Source organism: Onychostruthus taczanowskii, unplaced genomic scaffold (assembly GCF_017590055.1).
Source record: "Onychostruthus taczanowskii isolate IOZ18803 unplaced genomic scaffold, ASM1759005v1 scaffold34, whole genome shotgun sequence".
Lineage (NCBI taxonomy): Eukaryota > Metazoa > Chordata > Aves > Passeriformes > Passeridae > Onychostruthus > Onychostruthus taczanowskii.
Window position 1 is genome coordinate 7,277,566 of NW_024500794.1, and position 27,705 is coordinate 7,305,270.

Sequence of the window (27,705 nt, forward strand, 5' to 3'; positions counted from 1 at the left end):
AATGAACCCCGTTTCTTAAACAGAATAGCTGCTCTCCCCACTGCACACACGGGGCTTCTCTTATTTCACCTTTGCCATACTGCTTGAATCAGGAGCCAGCTGATCTGCAGTCAAAGAAGGTGGGCAGGAAAAGGTATCATCACTGTAACTCTTTGTTGTGACAGGCTAAGTAGGATATGGATCCCATCATTTGAAAGTAGATCACTTCTTTCAGAAATACAGGACTAGGGAAATCATTTATGACACAATGCAAAGGACATGCAACCAATTTACAGATAAAAGGTTCCAGGGCAATATAAATGAGGAAACTTCTAATAAACACCCTGAGGAACTCATAGAAATATCTGTAAGAGAGGAAAAATGCTCAGTTCTACATGTCACCTTAGTTTTCCAGCTTGAAGATGGTACCACAGAATAAATGCAGTAAATAAATTGCAAACCAATTTATGTTCACATTTCCTGTTTGAAAGGAAAAGTAGCTTTAAGTCAACAAAACATCAAGTTCAGCATATTCTGCATATAAAATAAGAAAATCAAGGATGTTTGTGGGGAAATAACATATTTGATACATGTTGAAAGAGAGAGCAAAAAGAACAGAATCTAGAAAAGCAAAAGGAGATGAAGAAATCTCAGCCCCAGAAAAATAATACAAAGGGGACGAACAAATCTGAAAGGTTCACACAGAGATTGCAAAAGGGATTAATTGGAAGGCAATCCTCACAGCTCAGAAATTCAAACTACAGCTGCAGACAGATGGCTTTGTTCAAGTCCTCTAGTTTTCAACAGCCTGTCTCTGCTACACATACAGAACCTGCTGACTGACACTTTGCTCCTTCCTTCATGGAAAAGACCAAAAAAAACCCCAGAAAAAGGCCTAGAGGAAACAAACCCACTTTTGCATAAATATTATATCAGGACCTTTTAGAAACACTGGGTTTATTACATCAAGGACAAGATCATTGCAATAACACACATCACCATGTTTATTCGTCTTGATAAGGTTGCCTGAAGCTCGAGAATTCAAATTCTTAGGTGGATGAACTTGAAAATAAAGAAATGAAAGCAGGAAATAAAAGTTAGTAGCTCCAAATCATGCAGTCAATTAAAATGAAAGCAGGAGAAGGAATAAGCATGCAATAAATCACTTATAGCAGCAGAATTTTTGATCTTCAAAAATTAGGGCCCTATGGATTTGAAAGGATTGAGTTCACTTTTTTACAGTGTCTCCTCTCCCTTTCTCCCTGTCAGCTGCCTTGGTGGAAGAGGTATTTGCCAGAGTGCAAACAGTTTTCTGTATTGGCTGCACACATCTCAGAAGAAATGATGAGTAAGCCTCAAGCTCTCTGTTTACACAATCAATTGTATCTTCAGCTTCCTGACAGGTGAGTGCACCTGCACTTAGTCAGTGCCTTGAAAATGAAGTTTATTGTTGCACCTCCCCCCATGTCTCCAGACATCTGCATGGAACAACCACCACAAAGAACAGCATCCTCCTTTTTCACCAAAGCTCAAAACTCTGGTATTTATTACCCTCATATGTGAGTTCCAGAATCAGCAATAGACATGCAAAGAAATTCCACCAGTGAACAATTCCTCCAAATACAGTTTTAATGAAGATATGCAGGACATGTTTTATTCCAAGAAAATAGTTTTCAAGTTACAAGACTGAAGGCACATATTTGTGTATCCATGGTGCAAAATTTGACACTCTTGTGTAGACACCTGGGAAATTTGGTCTTCCACATCCATAACCCCAGCTCACAATGCCAGTCAAAAACCATTTTCCACCTCCATTGCTTTGACATGACAGTGGTCCACCAGAATCACCCTAAAAATAATGTATTGAGTTATATGTGTTTACAAGATGAATTATGAAAACTGGGGGAAAATACACAGGAGATATTTTGCATAATTCCAGTGATTATATTTTCATATCCACATAGTTCAAACAATTGATAGGGTTTTTTCAAGTAGATGGCATTGCCCAGTTTTACCAAAGTTTGCTCTTTCACAAGACAGAAGGTAATTCTAACGCTTTAAAGACACTAATAAAGATATTACTTTGCATGGACTACATTTGACATTCACTTTTTTTCCCTAACCTTACACTTACAGCTAAACCCCAAATCTGCTACTTAACATGCATGTCCTTTCATAGGTTACACACTAAAACTCAAAAAATAGTAAGCTTTAAAAATTATTTTTAAATAAAATAAGGTAAATACAATAAAGTATTTAATAATTGTATGACTTATTTCAAATTAAAGATAAATGGGAACAGATGGAATCCCTTAATTGTTTTGTGTTGGGGTTTTTCTTGATTTTTTTTTAAGAAGGAAAAGGGCTTAAGGATTGTCCACTGGTATTGTAAAAGCAGGCGACCCCTCGACAGGGGAAGAATGCTGTGCACCTGACTCCATGATATCAGAAGGCTAATTAATTACTTTAGTATACTGTACTATATTAAAGAGATACATATTATACTATATCATACTTGCTACCAACTTCTACTAACTGTTACTCCTGAAAACTCGTGACTCTCTGCCTGAGAGTCCTGACCCACACACATGGATCCAACTGGTCACCTCGGGAAAACAATCTCCAGAATACATTCCACTTGTGCACAAACACAGGAACAGCAAATAAGATAGGAATTGTTTTGATCATTCTTTTCTCTGCTTCTCCAGGAAAAAACCTGAGAGAGAATTATGTCTCTCTGTCCAGAGAATATGAATGCCACACTCTGGTAGATACCAGTCAGCATATAATGTTTAGGGGCCCATAATGTCTTTGTAATTAGAGCAGTTAAAATGAAGTCTGCTCTAGACTTCAAAATTTATTACAGGATCTCATAATGCTGTAATACAGGACAAAGCAACTAGGAGTCTTCCTTTTCAGGGTGTTCTTTTAGAAATACATTGGCAGAGCATCAGGTATAAAACCATTTTTGCCACCATTTGGGCAAATTTCCTTGGACCAAGCTGATACTTCCCTGTAAGGCTCTGCTGTACACAAAGCATGTCTGAAAAAGACACCCAGTGGCAAAGTAAATTTTACCAAAATATTGCGTGCAAGAAACAACTTCTAAAAGCAAAAGGTGCATTTGGAAAAATTCAGACGTTTTGCAAGAGAAGTGCCTTCTTTCTAGACAAATATTTTCTTAGAGCTAGAAAATTATTTTGCCTTCACTGTATAGGTTGTTGTGATATGCAGGTTGGAAGGGAACACTTCCAAGGTGCTAAGGTGCCACCTACTCCTCAAAGTAGGATTACACTGAATTGCCTCAAAAAAGATTAAGAATTTAGAAGACTTTTTTTTCCTTTCATGACAAATAAGACTTCACATTTAGAGAGTAAAATTTGCAAGTTTTTTCCTTCATTCCGAGAACAAAAGTAGAACACCAGCACTTTTCACAAAACAGGAATACCACAATTTGATTAGCTCTAACAACTGCCAGACAGACACAGATCATTTGCCTCTACAAAAATGCAGCCAAAATGATATAGCCCTGGCTATATCTTGAGCAGCCATAAACAAATTCTCAAGTTATTGAAAACAATACTTAATATCAATGGCCTCACTAACCTCTACAAAACAGCTGGAGCATTATACTCCCTCAGCCATTGTAAGCTCATCACTTTTATGTAGATCAGTGAAAGCTAGAACATCTTGAAGATTCCAGATCTCCATAATAAAAAAACTGGTTTTATTATTATTTCAGCAGTAAATGTACTACTGTTTTAGCATAAATAGGTATGGCTTATATAAGTTCAGTATAATACAATATGGCATATAAGATCTGTAATATTAAGTGTCTTACAGATATATACAGCGTATCTATAGGGTGTTACTACTTTTCACTAGAAGTAAATTCAGTACTTCACATTTATCATCTTTCAGTTTTCCAGATCAGAAATATCTTACATTTGCAAATTTAGGCCTAACTGTCTGCATCTCAGTATACAGTTTTGTAGTTCCAAATTGGAGGGGAGGGATCCTGAAAAGACACAAGCTACTTTCTCAGTTTTGTTCTTCAGCTGAGACCCTATTATGCTGAAAATTGCCTGATTTCAATTTGTTATTGGGACTTGCAATTTGATTGGCTCTTGATCTGCAACTGAAATTCAGTGAATGTTACTCATGCACATAAAGCAGCAGAACTCTGAAATCACCCATGGAAGAGGTTTGCTGACAGACAATTCTTATATTGTTCTTTCTCAGAACTGAATCATATTGACCACAAAGTGGTCTGCCAGTCAACTTTACACCTCCTCATGAAGCAATGAAAGACCAGATAAGCTCTTTGCAAAGATTGCTGAGGTACATACTTTACACCCGTCTCTTTTCCCAGTCAATAGCCCAGCACAAAACATCCTAGCTGTGATAATCCCGTATGTGGAATGACATAATGTCTGGTCAATAATTTCTACCTCTGCTTTCTGAAGAACTGCTGAACCTTCATCATCTGGAAAACAAATTCAGAGCAGAGTGATTCAACAGAGCTTAGCATTTTACTCATCTATTGAAATATAAAAGAAGAAGTCTTCAGAAAATATCCACAGATACTTTTGACCATTGAGTTATTCCAGATTCCAAACGACTAACTGCAACAGAGCAGAAAGCCTCTTCAAACTATCAGACAATTGTTTAATGTGATCTGGGTTCTTCAGACACACCAAATACAATGGCATAATCACTAGGATTGGCCAGAAAGCTTTTTCTTTTTCTTTGTTTTTTTTTTTTTTTTCAAAATGTCTCAAGACTTCTTCATTTGCTCTCATTTTATTTCAAAAATGAAACAGAATTTTACAAAGATATTTAGATTGTCATATGATAGATTTGCAGTGAGGTCAGTGTATCTGAAGGAGCCAAATTCAAGATTAAGATTTTAAGTCAGTTTCAGAATGCAAATTCTCACAGCATAAAGAAACAATTTCCACATTTGCTTCTTTCTGTCTGAAAGATTTGGTGAAACGCCTCTTTTTTGTAAGATATATACTTTAATAATAACAGAATTAACCTAAAGTTTCCCCTCCTTTCCATACAGCAGACCCAATCTCATCACCAGGTGATCCTTTCAAAATCTGGTTATAGCCAAAAAGCCCTCACTGACATATTCAAATATGCAAGCACTGGTTTACCTAATGAAGCTTTATTTTAGGATTTGATAAAGCTAGTATGTAATAAAGTATACTTTGAAATTAAAAGATTGATTTGGCACTTGTATCACAGAAGTTGACAAAGGGAATAGTGGGAAACAGGAAAAAAATACACTGTCCCTTTTTTTTTTTTTTTTTTTTTTTTTTTTTTTTTTTTTGTGGCATTACATTTATCTCTCAAATAACCAGCTTCTTAATTTTACATATGATTAACCAGCAGCCCAAAGAGAGAAACCACACCATATGTCCCACACCTCCAAGGAGAACAGAGGAGAAAGACAAGCCTGTGATATTTTGGTGTAAGTGTAGCTTCCTACACTAACAACACAATATGGAAGACATTCAGATCCATGGGACCAGAAGGAAATTTCCTGAGTGTACGAAGGAATGTGCACACTGCCCCAGCTGTGAAGGCTCCTGGGAACAAAATCGGCTCAATGGAAGGGACAAAACTCACCTGCTTCCTGCTTTTGGCCCCAACCTGTTATCCAGCACTTGTCCCCGCTGCGGGCTTTGTGGGAAGAGGGAGGCAGGCAGATGGGCTGTATGAGGTGGCCCACGGTGTCCGGCCAGGGCGTGCTCAGCTGCAGCAGCGCGATGTCGTAGTCGTAGTTCCTGCTGTTGTAATACTCGTGCACGACGATGCGCCGCACCGCGGACACAAACTTAGCATGGCCCTGCATCTGCATGCCCAGGTGGGCACGCCATGCTCTGGGGTCAGCCAGCCTGGGCGGGAGCAAACAAAGAAGTTGTGTCTTAAAAAAGTACCTCAAAGCATCCACTAACAGCAGGGCTGGGAAAAGCAGAGTACAGCACCTCCACGCAATTCAAACTCTGGAACCTAAAGCCACTTGTGGCTTCTGGCCATATTTGGAACAGACATAGAGGGAAGACTGCTTACTTGCTCCCTTGAAAGCAGTGGGCTGCAGACACAAGCCATTCTTTCGATATCACTGATGCTCCACAGTAAGCAGCTCCCACAAAATGAAGGCTGACCTGCCAGGGCCATTCACCCTCCTCAGTGTTTGAGCCACCCACAATCCGAGAGATGAGGTTGCTGATCTTGCTACTGCCGCAGCCTGCAAGAGACATATCAGGTTATAATCCCTATCTCCCCTACTTTTCTTTAATGAGGGGGCTTCCCACACATGGCATGAAAGAATATTGCACTTTGAAATATTTTAAAATCTATTTAATTCCCCTATTATAATAATAAAACTTCTCTCTTTGGCTACTCTATCAATTAAATCAGAGATGACTCCATAAAAAGGCACCAGTCTGGAAATTTTACTAAGTCCCTTTTCTAGCTCTGTTACTGAAATTAACCCCAAATATTTCTTGTGTCAGAAGTGTCAAAGGATCCATTGATTTAATAAGCTTCACAATGAATATATACAAATAGGCAAAACCTCATCTCTTTTTAATACTGCCAACCCTGACCTGAAAAGAGAGCAACCAGAAAGAAGTTCAATATCATCAAAACACTTCTTGCCAAAACAGTTGGAATGATACAAGAAAAATGTATGTGGAGATTGAACATTTATTTGACAAACAAGGTGGTACAATCATTATTTTGGTTGGAAATGACTGATTGACAATGTATATTACTAACAGGTGAAGGAATCACGTCTCATCAGCACAAAAATCTGAACTCTTAATTTGAAAAGCAAGGAAGAAAGACCCTTCTGTAGAGCCTCCTGTCCATCCCTGGTGCTTGCACATCTGCTCACGAGTTTTAGTCCCACAGTCCCACACACAGGTGTTAACATTTCTGGATCCTTTCCTGAACACATCCAGAAAGTTGAATGCAGCTATAATGTTTCCAAATAAAAATAGGCATATGGCTATGCTCTTAAGGCAACCTACTGGATCCAAGGTAAGTGCTGACAGATTTGTCATACAGGCAGCATGCCAGACACAGATGAGGGCCAGGCAAAATCCTATAATGGTTTGGTTTGGAAAGGGAGTTTAAAGATCATCTAGTTGCAACCTCCCCTACCATGGGCAGGGACACCTTCCCACTAAACCAGATTGCTCAGGGTTCTATCCAGCCTGGCCTTGAACAATTTTGGGGATGAGGCTTCTCTGGGCAACTTCTGCCAGGGCCTCACCACCCTCACAGTGGAGAATTTCTTCCTTATATCTAATTTAAATCTACCCATTTTTATTATAAAGCCATTCCTCCTTGTTCTATCATTACATGTCCTTGTGAAAAGTCCCTCTCCAGTTCTCCTGTAGGCCCCTTTAGGTACTGGGAGATGCTAAGAGCCTTCTTCCTAAAGCTGTCTCCTCTCCAGGTTAAAAAACCCCAGCTGTCTCAGTCTGTCTTCATAGGAGAGGTGCTCCAGCCCACGAATATCTTGACAAACCTCCTTTGGACTCGTTCCAATACATCCATGTTATGTAATATACTTGAGACCATTCAGTTTAAGCAAGTAATCCTAACCCCACTTTTATTGCTATTGCAGTGACAATCTGTTTGCTTTACATCAAAACAAACTTAAAAGGTTGTACAGAGGTTACTTTAGGAAGATTTAAGAGTAGAACCTGACTTGATGCTATGATGTATTGGGGTCTTCACCATCTGGAAGAGTCAGAGAAGTGAAAAGTTTGTGGTTTTTTCTCATTGCAGCTGTATCACTCCGGAAGTCCAAATACAGTTCAACTTCAATGAAGTGCTTGGCATTGCTGCAGACAACAAAAGTTGCTGCCTCCCCAGCTAACCAAGTTTACTCTGTAATTAACCCTGTTGCCCTAATCCTCAGCACAGCTGAAATAAGCAGTACAGCTTTCTAAGGTTCCCCATAACTGTAAACCCACCCTCCCACAGGAAATTGGCAAGTTCTGAAACCAGGTCTGAGGTAAACTGATAGGTGATCATTACCCAACCATCGCAGAGAGAATGCAATAAAAATTCAGTACCTGCAGCCCAACTTGCACCCACTCCAAAAGAAGGAAGAAATAAAGGTCTTTATTGTGTAAAAAGTTCAAAAAGATTAATATTTGAAAGGAACTTACTGCAGCTGCTTTCATCACTTCCATCAACACAGTCCACAGTCCCATCACACCTTGCATATTGTTTCCTAATGCAAATGTTATTCCTGCACTTGAATGTGTGGCTGGTGCAGGGAATACCTGAAATAGTTGTGAGGAAAAAAACCCAAAACAACCATTGGCTCACACAAAGACATGGCTGCACAGACAGAAGATGTACATATATTAATAGGTAGGAAGTAATATGACAAAAAAAGCACTTTGGTGAGGATGGCTTAACCTCTAAACAGAATAAACTATACAAATAGAACTGCATCTGTACTTGGGTGTGCATTTACTTGGCCAAATCCAAACAAAGATTTATTCCCTTCCTTTCCCACAGCACTAACACATACAGATATAATAGTGAAAATTAGATGTAGAGTGTAAGGATAGCAAGAGAAAATGTCTAGTACTCTGGAGCTCTCCTTTGTATTTCAGTATTAAATGTGAAATGAAAGATTGCAGTGAAAGCAGCCTTATTAACTGTATCCAGTAAAACAGCAACCCCCAAAATTCAGCATTTTCTTGTTTCCCTGTGCCTTGCAATAAATGCACTCAAACCCAATCCAATTTCTCTTGTCAATGCACAGAAGTATCCTGTAATCATTTAAACAGACTGTCTTGTGGAAGGGGTCAAAAAGTTATCTTTTAAAAATTTACTTGCAGCACTTTTCACTTGTGCTCCCTTTCATAAGTCCCTTTCATATGTCACAGCATCCATTTACTCTAAAAAGTTCAAGAAGGTTCTGATTCAAAACTTTCATTTGCCTAATGCCAAATGTACAGCTTCTGCTAACCTTATAACCCTAAAAACTATGACAGAGAAATCGTCATTTAGTAGAAATGATAGCCATCATTTTAATAGTTATTTTACAGATGGTAAAATGGATCCAGAAATTAATTTGCACAAATTATGCTGTAAGGAGATAAATCTCAGATTCGATTTTAAATCCCTAGATCCCCATCATGCACCTGAAGTACTTAATTCTTCTGTCAGTATTTTGCAGAAACAGATGTTCATGAGTTTATTAAAAAGAAATAGTTTAAAATCTGTAACAGCTTGTTTCTAAGTGTATCAGAAGAAATAAATGGAATTATATAGCCCAACTGAGATTTGACAGGGCCTCTTAACCTTTTAAATGCAGCATCCAGAATTCAAGTCAGGAATAGACAGATGACAAAAGAGAGAAAAAAAGTTATTCAGGAGAGCAGCCTTACTGTGGGTGCAGTTCTGCTCATCATTTCCATTCTCACAATCACTTACTCCATTGCAGGCAAGCAAGTTGTCCTGTATTGCAAAGCTGGAGTTACAGTTCCACTCAGGGACAACTTAAAAAATATAAGCCAAATCAGGTACAGAAGCATTCCTGTAAGTGCTAACAGATTCCCTTCTGACTATGTCTGGATACCAAATTCATTCCTTCAAGGATGGGCAATACAAGGAAATACATTCCAATACAAGGATGGGCATTGGTGCCATTTTATACATGGAGAAAATAGAACACAGAGGAGTTCAGTGAGTGCCCCAGGTGGTGATGCTTAGTATCACTCTCATCTACTCTATGAACCCCTCTTTGTTGTTCCCCCACAAAAATAAAATAACTCATATCAAAATGGCACAGAACTTCATTAATAATTGCCAGCTTTTATCACATATGAAAATATATCCTACTACAGCTATTAATGCACATCTAATTTCTTCCTCCTGCTCTCCAGTGCCATATCTTCTTTATTCTCAGTTTTGTCCCTTTCCAATTAACTATGAATTAAGCATTCAAGAGACTGACAGATAGTCTGTACCCAACATACAAAGCAAGCTGAAAACATCTTTTGTTATTCCCATTAAAAAATTTCACCTTGCTTCAGCTGCCTTCTAAGATTAGAGAATACATTCACTTTTTTTTTTTCCAGTCAAGATCTCTAATAAGTGAATACAAACCACAAGAGAGTTCATCACTTTCATCGAAGCAGTTGTTTATGCCATCGCAGCGCTGCATCTGCTGGATGCATAAGCCAGTAGAACACTTGAAATGCCCAGGTGGACATGCTGGAGGTTAAAAAGGAAAAAAAAAAAAAAAGACAAAAACAAAACAACAAAAAAACCAAGCAACCAAACCTCAAAATTTCTTTTTCACAAATATTTCCAGCTTGTTTTGATTTACAGTCGCTAAGCTGCTCCAAGGAATGATAAAATTGATTAAATTTAATAGTCTGTATACATTGCCAGCACGTAAATTGAATTCAAATGTTGAAAACTGGGATTTAAAGTAGAGGGAAAAAATGTCTCTAAAGTTCTAATTCAGCTGTTCCTGGAATATGTACCACAGGCTGTCTAGGGCTGGAACAAATAAATCAGTGTTTTATGGTGCAACACAAGACTGCTTAGAAGGCCATCTTTGTTTTAAAGGACAGTCTCACTTCCAATAACCAAAGTTTGCAGCACTTTGCAACTTTGGTAAATAACCTGCATTGAGGTGGTGTATGAACTGCATAATTCTGCCTTATAAACTAAAATAATCAAATTTCTCCTCTTTTTACATACTCTACACATATACACTAAATAAAGTTCCTCTAATGTGACAATAACTATGTCTAGAAAACACTGCTTCTCTACCACCTTAAAAAGAATACGTAAGACAAACACAGGTGAAAAAGTACCAGTAAATTTGTATGTTTCAGGAATGGAAGAAACTCAGTGTCTCAGAGTTTCTCAATTTTTTGAGCTGTTTTTTCAGCTCAGATTTCAGATTTGCAAACACTGTATATAAATACATGGAAACACTGAAATAAGCAGGTGGTTATTTGGTACTCTTTTCATTACCTGTAAGCCTTATAGCAATAGGAACACTACAAACAAAATCTTGGGGGTTAAAACAAACAGGAACAGCAGACTTCAACTGACTGCACCACGGTCACACAGGAAGCTTTGAGGACTGTGGGGAAGAGAACAGTGTGCATGCAGGAAAACAGAGCATGCTGCACATGCCCACAAACCTTAGATGCACAGCCTAGAAAAGGTTCTTTGTTTGATAGTCATCTGACTTAGAGAGATTAGAAAAGAAAATGAACTGAAACCCAACAGCTAATTTCCTGCATAAACTTAATTAAGTCCTATGGACCCAAAAAATGCTACTTCACAGATCTGAAATGCCAAGAAAGGTTGAAAGATATAAAATGCATCTTACGTTGGCCGATGTTATAGCTGCCATATTCCACCAGCAAGGGCTTCTCAGAGACCTTCGAACTGCACTGCAGCTCCACGCTGACAGCAGGACTTGTAATGTGGAACACTGTTTGGTGATCGACATAGTAACCACAGTACCTGAAAGTGTCCAGGCAAGTTCTAGAGCAGCCTTCACAGGAAAACTGCCTTACATACAATTTAAATGTCAACACCACTGAAATTCAGAAATACAGTCAGCAGCCATACTTTAATTAAGAACCAAAATCAAAAATATTTCTCAGTAGTTACCCAGCCTTCATCCACCATTAACATTGTGGAAATTTACTTCTGAATGTCACAACTTCAAATAAATAGTCCTTAAAAAAAAAATGCCTTGGGTGCACACCTACTTTAAATTTCTGTTTTAGCAAAGAGGTTCCTTGGACTTCTGCCTAGGTGTCACTTGATTCAGAGAAACCTAAATGCTTTCTGATGCCAGCAAACATTTAATCCATCCACTGTTAATGAATTTCTAATGTTCCTTTCATCAAATATGCCAAACTCTGCCAGAGGATTGGGGGTGGGCAACAAAAAACCTAGATTAAAAAAAAAAACAAAGAAGAAAAAACAAACCCCAAAGCAAAAAAAAAAAACAAAAACAAAAAACAAAAAACCCACAACCAAACAAAGCCTCTTTGACAGGGAAAGGGAAAGGTTGTTGGATCATTATTTAAAAAATTGAGGAAGTTTTAAAGGTAGTAAATCAATGAACATCAACACTACAGGTTTTTCTAGAAGTAAAAATAAAGACTCCTTCCTCTACTCAACAAAAATACCTCAAAAATGCAACACTTAAAAGAAAAACATCTGGCTTTAATATTCCTGGCAAAATCAAAGTACATATGAATCTTAAGTAGATTTAAGAGCACAGCAGCTCTTGATTCAACACAGCACAGCTGTATCGATTTTTAGCACACTTGGCACACACACTTATTTGACAGCAGTACAAGGTCACTCACTGACAACAAAATGAACACAAAGAACAAAAGAAAAAAAATGCATTGTTGTATTGCTAAATGGAACAGTGGACTATTAGCCAGAAGTAAATATTCCCCTTGTGTATTTTTCCACATCAAGCATTGTACCAGGACTACTCTTCATGTCACTGAATGGAGAAAAACTGGTCAGTGATTTCCACGTGAACAGATGTTGCCTCAGTGTCCTGACCATCCCAGTGAGGTCTGCCAAAGGGAATGGACACATTCGTATGTTTTCATGTACACCCTATTTTACTCTACTAAAATCAAACATCTTGTCAACAGATCTAGGATATTCTGTTCCAGCAATATAAAAAATAAAGGAAGAAAACAATTAAAAAAAAAAAAAAAGAATTCTCTTTCACATCCTGAAAGCAGATGCAAAAATTCAAGTTCATTTTACAGCTTCTTACTATGGGAAAATTAATTGTACAAGAAGCCCCAAAAAAAGAAGCAAGCAAACAAATCCTCAAAACCCCAAAAAAACCAAAACAAAATCCAAAAACAAACCCACCAAAAAAACCAACACCACCAAACAACAACAGAAACCAAAAAAAAAAAGCCACCCAAAAAAACCCCCCCAAAACAACCACAAAAAACCCAAAAACAAACAAAAACCCTGCAACAAAACAAAAAAACCCCAAACAAACAAACAAACAACCCCACACAAAAACCTCCAAAAAACCCACAAACCACTGTCTTGGGTTACAGTGTAAGGTGTAACCAAAGGTAGGTATTTCTACTACCATCTACATGAGCTGTTAAAATGAGAGGAGCAGTGTTTCTTTACCTTCTCCTTGACTCAGCCCTGATAAATCCCTCCGGGCAAGCAGTCGCCAATCTAAGGGGGCCAACTCTGCTCATGGACCATCAAGGGCTCCCCAGAATGACTCCCAGAATTACATTATCCCATTGTGGAATTCCCTGCCCTGAGGGATGTACCAAACAGTCCTGCCTGTACATAATTTGGGGCTTGGGACACCACAATGCCATCACTTGATACCCAGAGGACAAGAGCCCTTGACAGCCACTGCTGGATCTCCAAAGACTTTCACAGGATCACTGCTTTCACTTTTCACAGGATCACTGCCTCAACAAGACTGTATCCATCCTCCAACGGGACTGCAGTCGCCATTTAATCAGACTGCTACTACCACCCTGACCAACAGCTCATATTATGACTTTCTCTGTTTAAGCCAGTGTTTCTGTACTATTGCCTTTATTCCAATTTTCCTATTAAATTGTAGGTCTGACTTGGAAGCTCTTGCAGAATATTTTGTTAATTCCTCCTGCTGGTTTGCTTTCAAACCAGTACACCGACCCATCAAATCTCTCACTGTTGAGTGCAGACTTTCTATGACAGGAAGTCTAATTGTCACCAATTTTAGTGTTCATCACCAATGCTCCCAACCTAAAACAGCCTGTCAAAGTGCACAGCAAAATGCTGTTTACCAATCTGATTCCCTTCAACTAGCTCACAGACATTTTCTACATTTCTTCTTCTCTCAATGGCTTACACAGTCTTCCTTCCAACAAAACCTAGCAACATAAAAAAAACCCCAAAGAAACAAAAAGCCACAAACAAACAAAGGTTGAAGTCTGCATTGACCTCTTCTTAGACAAATAAAACAAATTAATCTCACCAAAAGCACAGGAAATTACTGCCCATCAGTGGAAAAGCTGGAACAGGTACATCATTACACAGTAAGAAAGGCCATATGCTCGTGGGATTGGTAAAACAAAGCTACAGGCCCTCAGGAGCCTTTTGCTGGTGTTTTACTGGTCATATATTCAGGTCCAGGGCAAATGGAAGTTACAAAGAACCATCTGTAACTCTGTGCCATTGCTCCAGAGAGAAACTGATTAAGGGAATCCTGTCCCATATGTTGCAGAAGTGACTGGGATAGTTTTTCAGGGGATGAGCAGATACATGCATGCTGTAGCAAAAACAAGGGGATATTGCACTAACAGTTTTAACACAAATAAAGCACTTCTGTGTTCACATAAACCTGTAGTAGTCTGTTCATAAGGAATTCACTGGTGTTCCTGCCTCTGAGAATTTCAAGTAAGAAGTTCATCAGCTGTAACTTCTTTGACAAGACAGTGAAGCATTGTATGTCCACTGGAAGAAAGACAAGTAAGAACTACATGGTTGTGTTCAGTGTCTCTGGTTAGAGAAAGCTGTCCCTAGAGGTCTGATGGAACCTCATCTGCACCACCTGCTTGGTCACAGTGTTTACTAATATCAGTATCCCAAAGGTTCTTAACCATTTTTACCTAAGATAAGAGAATAAACATCCCATAGGCTGCAACTGCAAGAGGCTGAAAAATTGTGGTCCCCTGCCTGCACCCTGCCTCCCCCCCCCCCTTTCATTAACAATTAAAATTTGGAAAACAAAATAAAGCATCACCATGTTTCATGCTTGAAATAATATTTTTTTCTCCTTCAAAAGTAAATATAGGACAGAAAATCAGAAGTTCAAAAGCCTTATTTTCAATGAAAAACACACTCAAAGGAAGGCTTGCCTGGGTCTACTACTATAGCCAGCAACTTGCAGCAGAAAGCAGGAGCATGTGTTCCTGTGCAGTAGTTCAGAAGTAACCCTGAGTGCACTTCTGAGAATCACACCACGGCATTGGATTCTGAGGAACGCATAATTGGTAAGTTTGTCAAAAAGCTGCTCATATTCTTTCAGGATTCTCTGTCAGAGAATTCCTCAGTATGATCCTATAATTTTTTCCTCCAGATTTTGCCTTTGTTTTTTATCTCAGCCATTCCAAATATCACAAATCTTTCAGCTTCTTTTGTGAAAAGACCACCAAAAAGGCAACCATACAAATACACTACGTGTGGTGTGTTTTGATGGGTGTTTTTATGCACTTATCTAGTCCAGTAACCAATTCCATCAAGGCACCGTTGTAGGAGATTCAAACTGAATTTTCACTCTATAAATACAACATGCTATTGAAGAACAGATGAAGCTTTTTCTTCTCTCTGTAATTCTTTCCATTGTACTCTTTAAGGGCCTAAGTTACTTAGTTCCAGTAGTGAGTTCAGAAAGTCAAGTTTCAAGACTAATATTACTCAGGTTTCCATTTGAACAAAGTCTAAGAAAAAAAAAATAGGATGTTTTAAATCTAGCCTTGCCTCATCATCCAGTATTCCAAAAATAACTTCAAAACTGAGGAAGGCATGGATGGAAAATATGCTGGGAAAGCAGCAATATCTTAATTAAAAAACAGCAGCAATATTTTAATAAAAAATACTTCAGAAACACAGTGGTTCCTTGAAAGCCACTTTGTGCAGTTTCTCTTTCAAGAGCCAGTGACTGGAATGAGGAAGCAGTTATAGTTCTATTCCAAATCATCTCATTGCAATGGCTTTCACCAAGAAAGATTCGCTGTCCTCTTGAGCAATCATAGAATTAAGTTACACGTAAAAGGGCTTTAAACAGACCTTGTTTAATGGCCCCAGAAAACACAGATTTATTTTAGAGTTCACAGGACATCCAACTCTTTCTATTTGTCTCTCTCCAGAGAGTACCAAAGACTCTTGTCTTCATTTTTCTGGTACTTTTCAGTAGAATATATATACACACACACATATATGTATTCATATATATATACACATATATACATACATGTACATATATATACACATACACACACATCTATACATATATATACATATTTTGTAAGGATTATTACATCATCAGCTAAAATGAAAGAATGGTAGGACACCCCAGTGAATTACTTCTGTCCTTGTGGAAGCTTTCTGAATGAGCTGCAGTAGCAATGGGATGGTTTATCTTGGTACCATTACATTAATAATCTATGCAGAGTACTTACATGCGTTCATTAATTTTCCACCATCCTCGTTCACAGCCTTTAATATTCTTCTCACTAATGGTATAGTTATGGAACTTCAGAGCTATACCAAGGTTCTTCTGTGGAGTCTGTTGTGAGCAAGAAAGACAGTGCAAGCAGTCTTCTTTTTCTTTTTGTGGGCATAGACACAAAAGTCTATAAATGTATTTCAGGAATTGCGGAGCTTGGCATTGCCACACCCTGGGAGCTGTGCTGGCTTCACCAGCTCAACAGCCAGCACTTTACACGCTTGTCAGCTATTCAGTCCTGAGTCAAGGGCTGGCACAGGCCCACCACAGCTGCAGGCTTTCTCTCCCTCTTGCCAATAGTCTTCTCATCTTTAGAGAGCCACTGGCCATAGAAAGCTACTTTAGTATCAAGATCAAAGCACTCAGACACAATCAAACGTACTTGTGTAGGGACACAAAGCCCAGAGGATTTTTAGAGTTAAGATACTGCCTGGAATACTTGTGTCACATCTGTAATGCTAGCAGTTACTTCTACCGCATTATTATAGTCTTCTGCTAGCACCTGCTCAGCCATGCATTCTTTAGTATTTTACAAAACATTTCTAAACCCAGCAAAATCACACGACTTCATACTTAATTGGAAATTCCTTTTGTAAAAGGAATGGAACTTTTTGCACAGCAAGGCAGTGTTCATTTAAAAACAAGGGCTGATTCAGGGCAAAAAAAAAAACAGAAATGGAAATTTTTCTCCCTCTCTCTTGCAGAAAATATAACTTGGGAAATGAGCAAAGTTTCAATATTGCACAAAAATACAACAGTGAAAATGAAACTGTTTTGAGCAATAAACCTTTCTATCAGAAGTCCAGGATGAACTGAAGACCGTAAATTTAACTCCCCAAAAATCACCTTATTATTCTAGAAGAGGAAGAAGCTGTAGGTTATGGCTAGCTGGACTTAATTTATATTGTTGTTATTCATCGTGGTCAGTCACAAGTCATGAGTACCATAAGCAGAAAGATGGGTAAAAAGTGGATCTTGTCACATCCATTGCTACATTCCATAGAGAGGAAAACACTGAAGGGCAAAGCCTAAGTTGGAGACCTTATTTTAACACTAATAAGAAAACACTCATGTCAGAGAAAAGAGAAGTACTTTAAATCAACTTTCAGCAATTTGCTTTCAGGAGAGTACATGAAAAGATGCAGAAAAAAGATACCAAATTAAACAAACAGCACAGCATTGTGCTGATTTGACAGACCATTCTAAAGACAAATTAAATGTATTAGGCATATGAAAAGATACCAGAGAAGTGGCAGTAATAACTAGGTTAGGTTTTTTTACATATTTTTCATTCAGATTTCTGGAGGTGGGAAGAGAGGAGTTAAAAACAGTCAAGTCTTACATTGCCTGCCATGAAGTAATTCTGCAGGTTTAACATCAAAACTTATCTTAACTCTTCACCTTTGTAATAGGACAGCTTTGGCACTATGTTTGCTTCCTTAGAAACAAGTGCACAGAAAGAGAAAAAACGGATACAAAATATCTGAGCACAGCCAGCTATTCAGCAATGCCATTTCTATAAACTACTACATTTGTGAGGATGCAGGTTACTGCCAATTCAATCACTTCTGCATTACTTAAGCCCTATGTGGCCAAAACACACAGCAGTGCCTAAGAGAGAGAGAATCATGCTACCTGGAAGTTCCATGCACACAGGCATTTTGGAGGATAATAGCTTGGGTAATATGGACTTGTGATTCTCCCTTCATAGCCAGTTTCCTCTTTTGTCACTATTGCTTTTCCACACCCTAGGGAAAAAAAAGAGGCAAAATTTGGCAAACCTTGATATACTTTCAGTAAAACTATTCAGTCAGCTAAAGCACCCAAATTTATCAGAAGTCTGTCACTTCAAAGCTGGGCAGGTCAGGAATTGTATTTAGCCAGATTCAAGTTGTAAAAAGAGACCCTTCCCAATAATGCACACAGAAGACAAAGGATGTAAAGATCCAGGGATGAGTGCTGGTCTCTTCAGGACCAGAAGAACACACTGAAAAGTTTATCTATGTTATTTCACTGAAGACAGTTTTGCAAACAAGAATATCAATATATCCACACTGCAGTACTACACAGGGACCTCTAGTCTTAGAAAGCAGCCAGTTAGAAGTTAAATGGAAACATACTAAATGAATCAGCATCCTGGAAACCAAAACTTTCTTGGAAGACAGCTCAATGGATTTACAGAATTCATTAAAGACGAACTCACACACGCAGAGAAACAAACAAAGAAAACTTAGACTTGAACTTAAAGAAAACCAACCAACCAACCCACAGCCCACATAGAACAGAACTTGAAGTTAGATATTATGGAGAATTTATCACATGTTTTTATGATGGTATATTAATGCTTAATTACTGTCAACATGAAAAGTATGCAGCATCTTTTTGAGCAGCTTGAATTTCATTGCACTGAGTCATGTGAGATTTTTCTTGTGCCATTAGCACAATATTCCTTGCACTATTTGTGATTATGATCTCAGCATTTCTTAACGATTAAAGCAATAAAGTCATGCGCTTGATGCACAAACTTTACAGACTCTTTTGTGCTCCTGAGGAGTCAGGGACTGAGAGCAAATTCAGAAAAAGCAACTGAAGTTTTATTTTCTGAAAGGAGTTATTAGTGCTGCCATCCTGCCACTTCTAACATGATCCTGGAGTCCCAAGGCAGAAGGGAGACCACTGCTACACCTGAAATAACAGCCCCATCTACTGGCACACTGCAGTCCTCTCCAACTGAATTCAGGGCTGCTTCCAGCCTCTTGTCTTCATACTTCACAACTAGTCTGATCGGATTACATTACTCAATAGCAGTAAAGCAGAGGAGATGAAGGGGAGACAGGCGCCTGTAAAAAGAAGAAACTCAGATACAGGAATCATTTTTCCATAGTCAGAAACATGACAGACACTTCAGGATCTTAGAAGAAACAATGTAATTAACACACATCCAAACGCAGAACAAACCTACTTTCTTGTGTAATGACCTCAAAATAGCCATGGAATTCTTTTTGCTCCTTTACTTGTGCTGCCTTAAATATTACCAGCATGAGATTATTTGTGGACACAAGTGACACCAATGAATCAGCTGGTTCACAGGCTCTGAGGGGGAAGAAAGAAGACCAAACACATAAGCAATCACTTAAAAAGCAAAAAGCTTCACACATTACTCTCACTCTATGCATAAATTTTCCACTGGTTCAGATCTTATCTACTTCAAAGTCCAGTCAAATCTCCATGCTCTTGAGCAAAAATGTACAAGGGCAGTTAGAAACTCAATACTAGAAAGTCTTCTTACAAAAATGAAGGAAATTGCATGAAAGATAATATGGAATGTTTCACTCTATGAGATAATGGCTTTCAGCCTTCACTCCCAGTAAAAATGAATGAAGGCAAAATTAACAAAAAGAAGAAAGATAAATCTTATTTTATTAGACCAACAGTTTTATCTTCTTGTTGGAGAGTGGGAAAGACAAGAAATTATTCAAGTCAGAAATTAGGAACCTAAGCAAATCAAATAGTCTCATTAAAAAAAAAAAATTCCTTTCCATATGCATTACCTAGCAGACATCTTCAGTCTTCTACAAATACTAACATGTAACATGTAAGTGAACACCGTCCAATTCAATTGGAGATACAGATTAGTACAGGACAGCTCTCAAAAAGCACTGAAAAGCCAATGCTCTGGTTTTGAGGCTTATACACAGACTGAAATGCCAGAGCAAAGGGTTTCAGGGGCGAAAATTCTGAGCTTTGGTCTACTTCATGGAGATAGTGTTGTTTCCTTTTGACTTACAGAGTCCTATTGAATAATCATCAGGGATTTTAAAGAAAAAGTCCCTAAACAAATAATGGATCATTTAAGAGAGAGAAGAAAAAGAAAAAAAGTGATAGTCCACATCCCTCAATCATCACAGCTTCAAGTCAAGATTTTTATAACCCTCTAAACAAATAGAGCAGATAAAAAAAGCACTGAACTAGTGAGTGCCAGTAAGTGAAAATCACAAGACTTAGTTCTAGGACTTCAGTCTTTATCTGAAAAGCACTAATCTTAATAGAGAATAGCTTGTTTAAGGGAGGAAATTTTGACATTCTCTTTCAGTCAGCATCTGTTTCCTGATAAGAAACAGAAAGTTTTGCCCAGTAACATGTGAATTTTTCATAGTTCTGTTGCTAGGTGAAGATGCATTCCAGTTGAAAAAAAAAGAGGAAAAAATTGAAGAAAATTTTTCCTTTTATTAACAATACAACTTATCCAAGAAATTTTAATTTGTCAGGTGTTATGTGAGTATTACATGAAAATCAGAGCAATTTTAACAAAACCAAACTAAACAAAAAATGAAGATGATAGGTCTTTAGAAAAAACCCCAAAATTTGTCAATTAATTCTTAGTAGAAATTTATACTCACCGGTAGAGTACCTTATCTTTGATTGGCATCAGAGAGTCATAAATGGTGAGTGAGTCAGTGATGCAGTTATCTGCTTCAATCTGAAGGGATACTATGGAAAAGCGGACAAGGTGGCCCACAGAGGCAATAAGCTTAAAATAGCAGATTGTGTCCTCTGAGGTAGCTTCAGTATCCAGAGGAAAGTGCTCATGTAGTCGGTCAGCATAGAGATCATACATGCAATTTGTTCCTGTGAAGACGTCACATTTTCAACACTGGACGCAATCACTCCAAAACTCCTAAGTCCACATGGCATTAAAACAAAAAGCCCTAAAACTTGTTTTGTTAAACTAAAGCAAAATATGAAAGCATATCTAACTTAGAAAACAAAGTAATAATAGAATTATAGAGTGGTTTGGGTTGTAAGAGATCATCTAGTTCCAAACTCTCTGCCATGATGGGAATACCTTCCACTCGACCAGGTTGCCCAGACCCCCATCCAGCCCAGCCTCAGACACTTCCAAAGGACTTCTACATCTTTTCTGGCAACCACCCTTACAGTAAAGATTTTTTTCCTACCCTAAACCCAAACCTACCCTTTTTCAGGTTAAAGTCATTGCCTTTTGACCTTGTGAAGCCTCCCTTTCTGGCTGTCTGTGTCACTCACTGTTTTCATCTTAGTTACCACTCTGTGGTCCAAGAACAGCCTATTTACAACAAGTACAGATCATGGCCAACAGTGCTATTGCCGGGGTATTTTCTTGCAGGGTATTTGCATTAAAGCAGTGCCATTTTGTACAATTTGCAGTTAAGATTCTGCGCAGTCTCTAGAGTAGAAATTACTTAATCCTTCACTGGGACATACTCATCTACTTTCAATGCATAAGTGTGCTGCTTGCCCCTATGGTCATTAGGATATTTAAAATACATAAAACAAAATCAAAGGAAAAATGCAGTTGCATGTCTGAATCCCCCCAGCTTTTTTTATTGATGTCAATAAAAATGTCAAGGTTCTCAATGTTTTATCATGAAATGAACTAGAAGTGCTAGCAACAAATTCAGATTCACCAAGTCCTTCAGTTTGGAAGGGATGCTAGGAGCTTTCTTGCTCAGCATTCCGCTCAAAGCAGGATCAACATGAATTCAGACCAGGACTTTGTTCTGCCCAGTCTTGAAAATTTTTGCAGTGCTAGAAATCACCATTAGAAAAGGAAACACTGTGAAATAAAAATTATGCAACCTAGCCTACACAACATTTATTAAAAAAGGGTAAAAATTTGTGTCATAATTTAGACAAAGATAAGAAGAATATTACCTTACTTGCATCCAGTTTTCCAATTAAGCTGAAAAAACTGCAATTTCCAAATGAAATATATCGAGGTCTTTATTTCAATTCAATATTGCAGCTAGCAGTCAGCAAAAAGTTTAGAGAATTTTTGTTTGGTCATTTCTAAAACTCTTAGCATACCTCTTTAATTTGTGAGAAGGAAGAAAAATGCAAGTTAGGGAGAAAAAGATAAAAAGTGAATATTTGCCTTAATTTCTGCCTATTACAAACATAAGTCTCTCAAATAGTTACCACCATGGAACACCAATTACAGCACTGTGAAAGTTTACTACCAATTGTTGACTCAAATTAAATGTTGACCTTTTAACTAGTAGCTAATCAAGACAGGAAGTGGCAGGCTTTGTCCAACTTCCACTTCTAAATTACAGTCTTGAAACTATGATTGAATGTAACATGAAATTAATGCTATGAATGTTTATGAACAATCTGTAAGGGTCACATTCCATTTAAATGAATTACAGTTAAAACTATTAAAAGCTTTGTTTAAGCAATTGTTCCTCCTTCTTCCTTGTTCTTATCTCTTCCCAACAACATTATTTTTATAATAGTTATTTGTGCTTATCTAGTCACCCTTAGCAGAGCCAACTTTGATCATAATCTCTAAAATTATATGTAACTACAATTATTTATACTAAGTAATTAATAACGGGATGAACTCGCTGCTGCTATGGAGTACAGTCAAGAAATTCAGAGCTGACTCAAATAGTTCAAGCACGCTGGCTTGAAACCAAAGCTGGATAAAGTCTTTACCCAAGCAAACCCAGCATTATCAGATATGGATGTCTACAAGTCCCTTCTCCAGCACCACTCTTCAATAAATCTGCACTCCTGTCTGTGCCTGAACCAACCACTGGGTTCATCTCCACACCCAAAGTTAACTCCATTGTTCTCAAAATACAGCCTGCCAATGCTGATTTGTTTTGTGCTGCTGCATGTTCATTTTTACCTCTGCATCATATTCCACAGTCCTAAACAAACATAGCCAAAGAACCCCAACAAACAAAATTGCACCAGTATAAGATTCTCAAGTACTGTGGCCATCCATGCTGTTTATCCCCAGGAACTTCATTACATACCCATTCCACACTTCCTACAGACATCAGCTGACACCTGTGGGTGCCTATACAAAGTCTCTGAAAGACATCTAGAATATGGCAGGTCATCCTTCTCCCTCTGTGTAAAAGACATCATGCAAGTCCTAAAAAGCCATAGCAACAATATTTGTGTTGCGCTCTTCTTAATTTCTTCTGTTTTAGGGGCTGCATTCTGGAGTAAATTGGAACTAAGTTCCAATTGTGCTAACTTCTCCTCCCTGGAACACGGAAATGGGAAATGAAATCGCATGCAAGTAAACACCAATACATAAAACTGTTTATAGAAATAAAACACACATTAATGAGATGCGATAGAAGCCAATATTGTTATGCTTTGCAGTTTAATTTGGGAGGCTTTTAACAAATGAATGCTGTAGCAACTTGACTTCAGTGTTTTGAAATTATGGGCTCTTAGCAATATAAACATTGCAAACCCTGGACCATGTTCTGTGACCTGAATTCCGCCTGTGGACCTCAGAACTAGCAGAGCTTGACTTGGCTGCATGGCAAAAGTAGTTGTTGGATTCTGAAAAAAATATGCAAGCTGAAACCTTTGCAAGGTAACAAAAGTGAAAAATCTCAGGTAGGAGTGCAACAAAATGTCTCAGGAAAGAAAAATACAAACATGGAAAGCTATAAAGCCCTTGAAAAACCAAAACAGGGTGACTTCTCAAGATGAAGAGTCAGTCTGTGTCAAGTAGCAAGGGAGGACAACATAACCCCGGCTGATTGATAACTGCTGGCCTAACAGAGTCTTAGCAGGTGTCTCCATCAGAGGTGCAGTACTATCGCTCAGCCTTGTAGCACCTTTTTTCTAGGTACCTGCTCCATGTACTAGTGAAGGTAGATGTACTGTACTTTTGACCTGCTTATTCAGTGCTTTGCATACTGGAAAAGAACCGTTCTGGGAGGTTTACAACATGAAACCAAGCAGGTGCACAAATAGTGTCTCCCACAACCCCGGCAAAACTCAACTGCCTAAAGTAATTACTGTTAGGGAATTAATTCAAAAGAATAACTCTCCATTAACCTTGGAGAAAAGGGAGTCAAGGTGGATAAAGGATAGACAAAATCATGGACAACACATGCTCTTGTTCAGCATATTAAATTCATTACCGTCCAGTTAAGAAAAGGTTAATCTGCTGGTCAACACAATGAATAGCAAACACCTGATTTAGTTCATTTCCTACTATGTCACCAGGTACATCTAAAAATTTACTGGGCAGATTAAAGGTAGATAGTTCCTGCATTTGTTACATGCAAGATTCTTGGTCATCCTTTTAGTAAGTCAGGACTTAAATGCCAAGGCTGAATTTAGCCCTCTTAAATTAACACTGAACAGTATCTAAGTCCAAGTTATGAAATAAAAGCTTTGCTCTCTACCACTCCACTGGAAGAGGTTGCCAAAAAGTTGAATTACCTGCTCCCGTTGTTGACCAATAATCTGACCGAAGACCTGCTGCATAGAAAAAGAGTTGTGTGAGTGTTTTTGTTTGCCTGAGATCCAGAATTCAGGGTTTAATTCAACCACACCTCAGTCCTAACACTGAACACACAGGACAAAACACTTTTCCCAGTGAGGGGGCTGCCCTAGCCCCCTTCATTTCTGAAAATTCTGCAAGCAGCTTTGGAGGTGAGGCAAGAAGACACTGCATGGCAATTAAGCAGTGAAAGTCAGTTGAAGGACTGAGACAGAGGTACCCTGGATGTCATTTTCTGGCTGATGTCCTTAGAATGGAAAATCATTAAACATTTTGTAGTTTCATACATTAAATATGCTTGAATCACGGGTTGTGAGTTTGTTCCCCAGACAGGAAGGGCACAAGAGTTATTTAACAAATGGGCACCTTGATAATGTGTTCTTGAATCTTTAATAAAGGAGTGATAACAGTCTCATTTTAAATTAAGTGATCCACCTTAACCCTTCATGTTTTTATGCTTTTAAAATCACAGACTAACCCAAATCTGCTGACAAATGTATCCATTTTACCTCCTGATTATGAACATAAGCACTCCCAATACAGCAAGTTTGGCAATCACTGCTTACAAGGACAATTTGTGCCCTGATTTGACCTCAAATCTCATTCTTATTTTTCTTCTCAGTTTTTTTCTTCTATTCCAATTTTAATAATAGAAGCTAGAGATGTAGGATCAAGATTTTAGTTTATTTATAGAATGTTCTAATTCAAAGTAAAAACATCTGTTTCATGAAGTGTTTCCTCAAGGATGTGTTCTAGTACTAACCACTTAGGACAATGGAATCCATGTCGACTGCAAGGCCCTGAAGACTTCCCACCGAAGTCCGGTTAATGATACTTGTCTGAATGGAATCCTTTAAAATGGCAGCCACACAATCCTCACACAGCACTTGCCCCTTCGCCTGTGGTACCACAAATACGATCCAGAAATGAATAAGAAGGCCTCCATTGTTGTTGTTACTGAAATAAAGAGCTCAGGTTATCACCCTGTTGGAAGTCCTCTGAAGACTAGACTTAGCCCAAGGTTTTGAAGCACAAATTCAGAAGTGCATGGCTTTTCTCCATATTTATATTTACTTTAACCCAATGAATGTATATTTTCTCCTTAAAGAAAGCAACGAACAAGACAAATCCCAAAACACACTCTTCACATCCAGTTGGGAATATTCAGTAGGCTGATTTCCTGAGGGCTCCTAACTATGGAGATCTATGGAAATCACATTGTCTACGCATGAATTAGAGCTGGACTATTTCCTAAAGATCAAAACAGAAATAGTAGAACAGAAACAGTAGAATTATCATCTCCAGAAATGCAGAGCTCTGCAGTGGTATGTATCTCACCCTGGACTGTGTGTTGCAGTATGTAGGAAATGATTCCTAGACTATTTAGGTAACACATTAGAGGCCATGTATGATCACACTAATCTCTACCTCCTTAGTGGGGAGAAAGACCTTTGAATCAAACACAGCCTAAAACCCTCCAGTTTCTGAACCAAAACTGTATTTGGTTCTTCTAACATTAGCTGCAAACATTAATATAAGGGTAAGAATACTTTATTGCATAGATTTCCTACTTCTTAAGTAGAAAATGCTTTTATTCCAGTAACATTACTCACAAAATATGTGCAATTTAATCAATAACACAGAGCTGTGCTCCAACAGCATGTTTAAGTGGTTAAACTTCTACACGAGCCAAAGGATCACCAAACCTTCTCACTGAAATTATTTTTGTTCATCTTGCATTGTATTTCTGGCAGACAAGGAACTGTTTATATGACTTTAGTTTGCCTTACTTTTGTTAAGTGGATTGGTATAGGTTATATACCTATTATGCTACCAGTTCAAGTACATAGCAAAGACATTGAATTATAACTATTAAAAATAAGCTTGTTTTGTGGGCTTATTAAATTATCTACTGCCGAGCAGAAAAGCAATTACTTTAACCACAGTTTTACCTGACTTCTGAGACAGTGGACTGCTTATAAAATTTGGAGAAAGAAGAAGTTGTGTATACCAAGTTAATCTGAAAGACAAAGTATAAAGATTTACAATTCTTAAAACCAGTCACATCTAGAGATGCTATATGCCTAGGCTTTTCTAGGAACAACCTATTTTCCACCAAGATTACAGAACATTCACACACTTCCAGACATACATCAGCCAAGCCAGGCAGAATAGGAGATGGACAGACCCGCTCTTCAATGCATCTGTAACAAATCCAGCATTCCCAGGAAACATCAAATCTTCTGCCCATGGCCAGCTGGCATATACAATAATGCTCTTTCCATATAAATGAATTTTGACAACAGTTGCACAACCTTCACCCAGAAAATCCCAAACACAGAGGGCATCCCTATCTAGGTGCTAAAACTTAAGGCCAAACTTCAAAAAATGCTCACACACTCACAACAATTTTTTTGGTGTTGTTACTAAGGTGCAGTGAACAGCACATACCAGAGCTTTTCCCACAGAATCATAGAAAGACTGAGATAGCAAAGGGCCTCTGGAGAGCATCTAGTCCAATCCCACTGCTCAAAGCAGGGTCGACTATACCACGTTGCTCAGGGTCATTTCCAGTTGATTACCTTCAAGAATGGAGACTCCACACCTTCCCTAGATGAGAACCCCAGTGCTTGATTCCCCTCACAGCTAAGAAATTGTTTTTTAATGTGCCCATTGAATTTTTTGCACTTTGATTTCTTTGTGTCTATTTTCTTCATCAACAGCTTAGTATTAACATAATTCTTTCCAATACACATAGTGTAAAACATGGAGAAGCAAAATCTCTGCCTGTTCCCTGCTGAAGGACTGCCTTTGGGCAAAGTAAGCTCCTGATAAGTCCCTGTTGCTGGACTGTGGCAATACTGGTGTGACAGTAATCTTCCTCTCCCCATCATGTTCAAAGCCACAAGGTGGCATGTACCTCAAGCTGTTCAGACCTAACCCTGCTGCTTTATGATTAAAACTAACATGCAAAGGACTATGACACAGAATATTGCAAAGGCTGTAAAATTCACATCCATATTAATCCCTAACTTTCATCATTTGAAACAGCAAGTTTAAACTTAATTTTACGGGCCTAAATAAGGTGGGTAGAGCTCAGTCTTGCTCTAGA

The 27,705-nt window shown here is 38.3% G+C and overlaps 1 protein-coding gene across 1 annotated transcript; it reads right to left on the reverse strand.

The window, feature by feature from the left end:
- Positions 1-1,590: 1,590 nt before the first annotated feature.
- On the reverse strand, positions 1,591-26,941 carry TMPRSS7 (transmembrane serine protease 7). Its single transcript, XM_041410948.1, has 16 exons — positions 26,915-26,941; positions 26,546-26,613; positions 25,357-25,550; positions 24,533-24,571; positions 20,692-20,920; positions 19,254-19,384; positions 17,927-18,039; positions 16,245-16,351; positions 11,381-11,517; positions 10,135-10,242; positions 9,414-9,524; positions 8,178-8,294; positions 6,061-6,238; positions 5,617-5,885; positions 4,329-4,465; positions 1,591-1,828 (listed from the first exon to the last, which is right to left on the reverse strand). Exons 1-16 carry the CDS (start codon positions 26,939-26,941, stop codon positions 1,658-1,660), a joined length of 2,136 nt encoding a protein of 711 aa, XP_041266882.1. The 3' UTR covers positions 1,591-1,657.
- Positions 26,942-27,705: the final 764 nt, after the last annotated feature.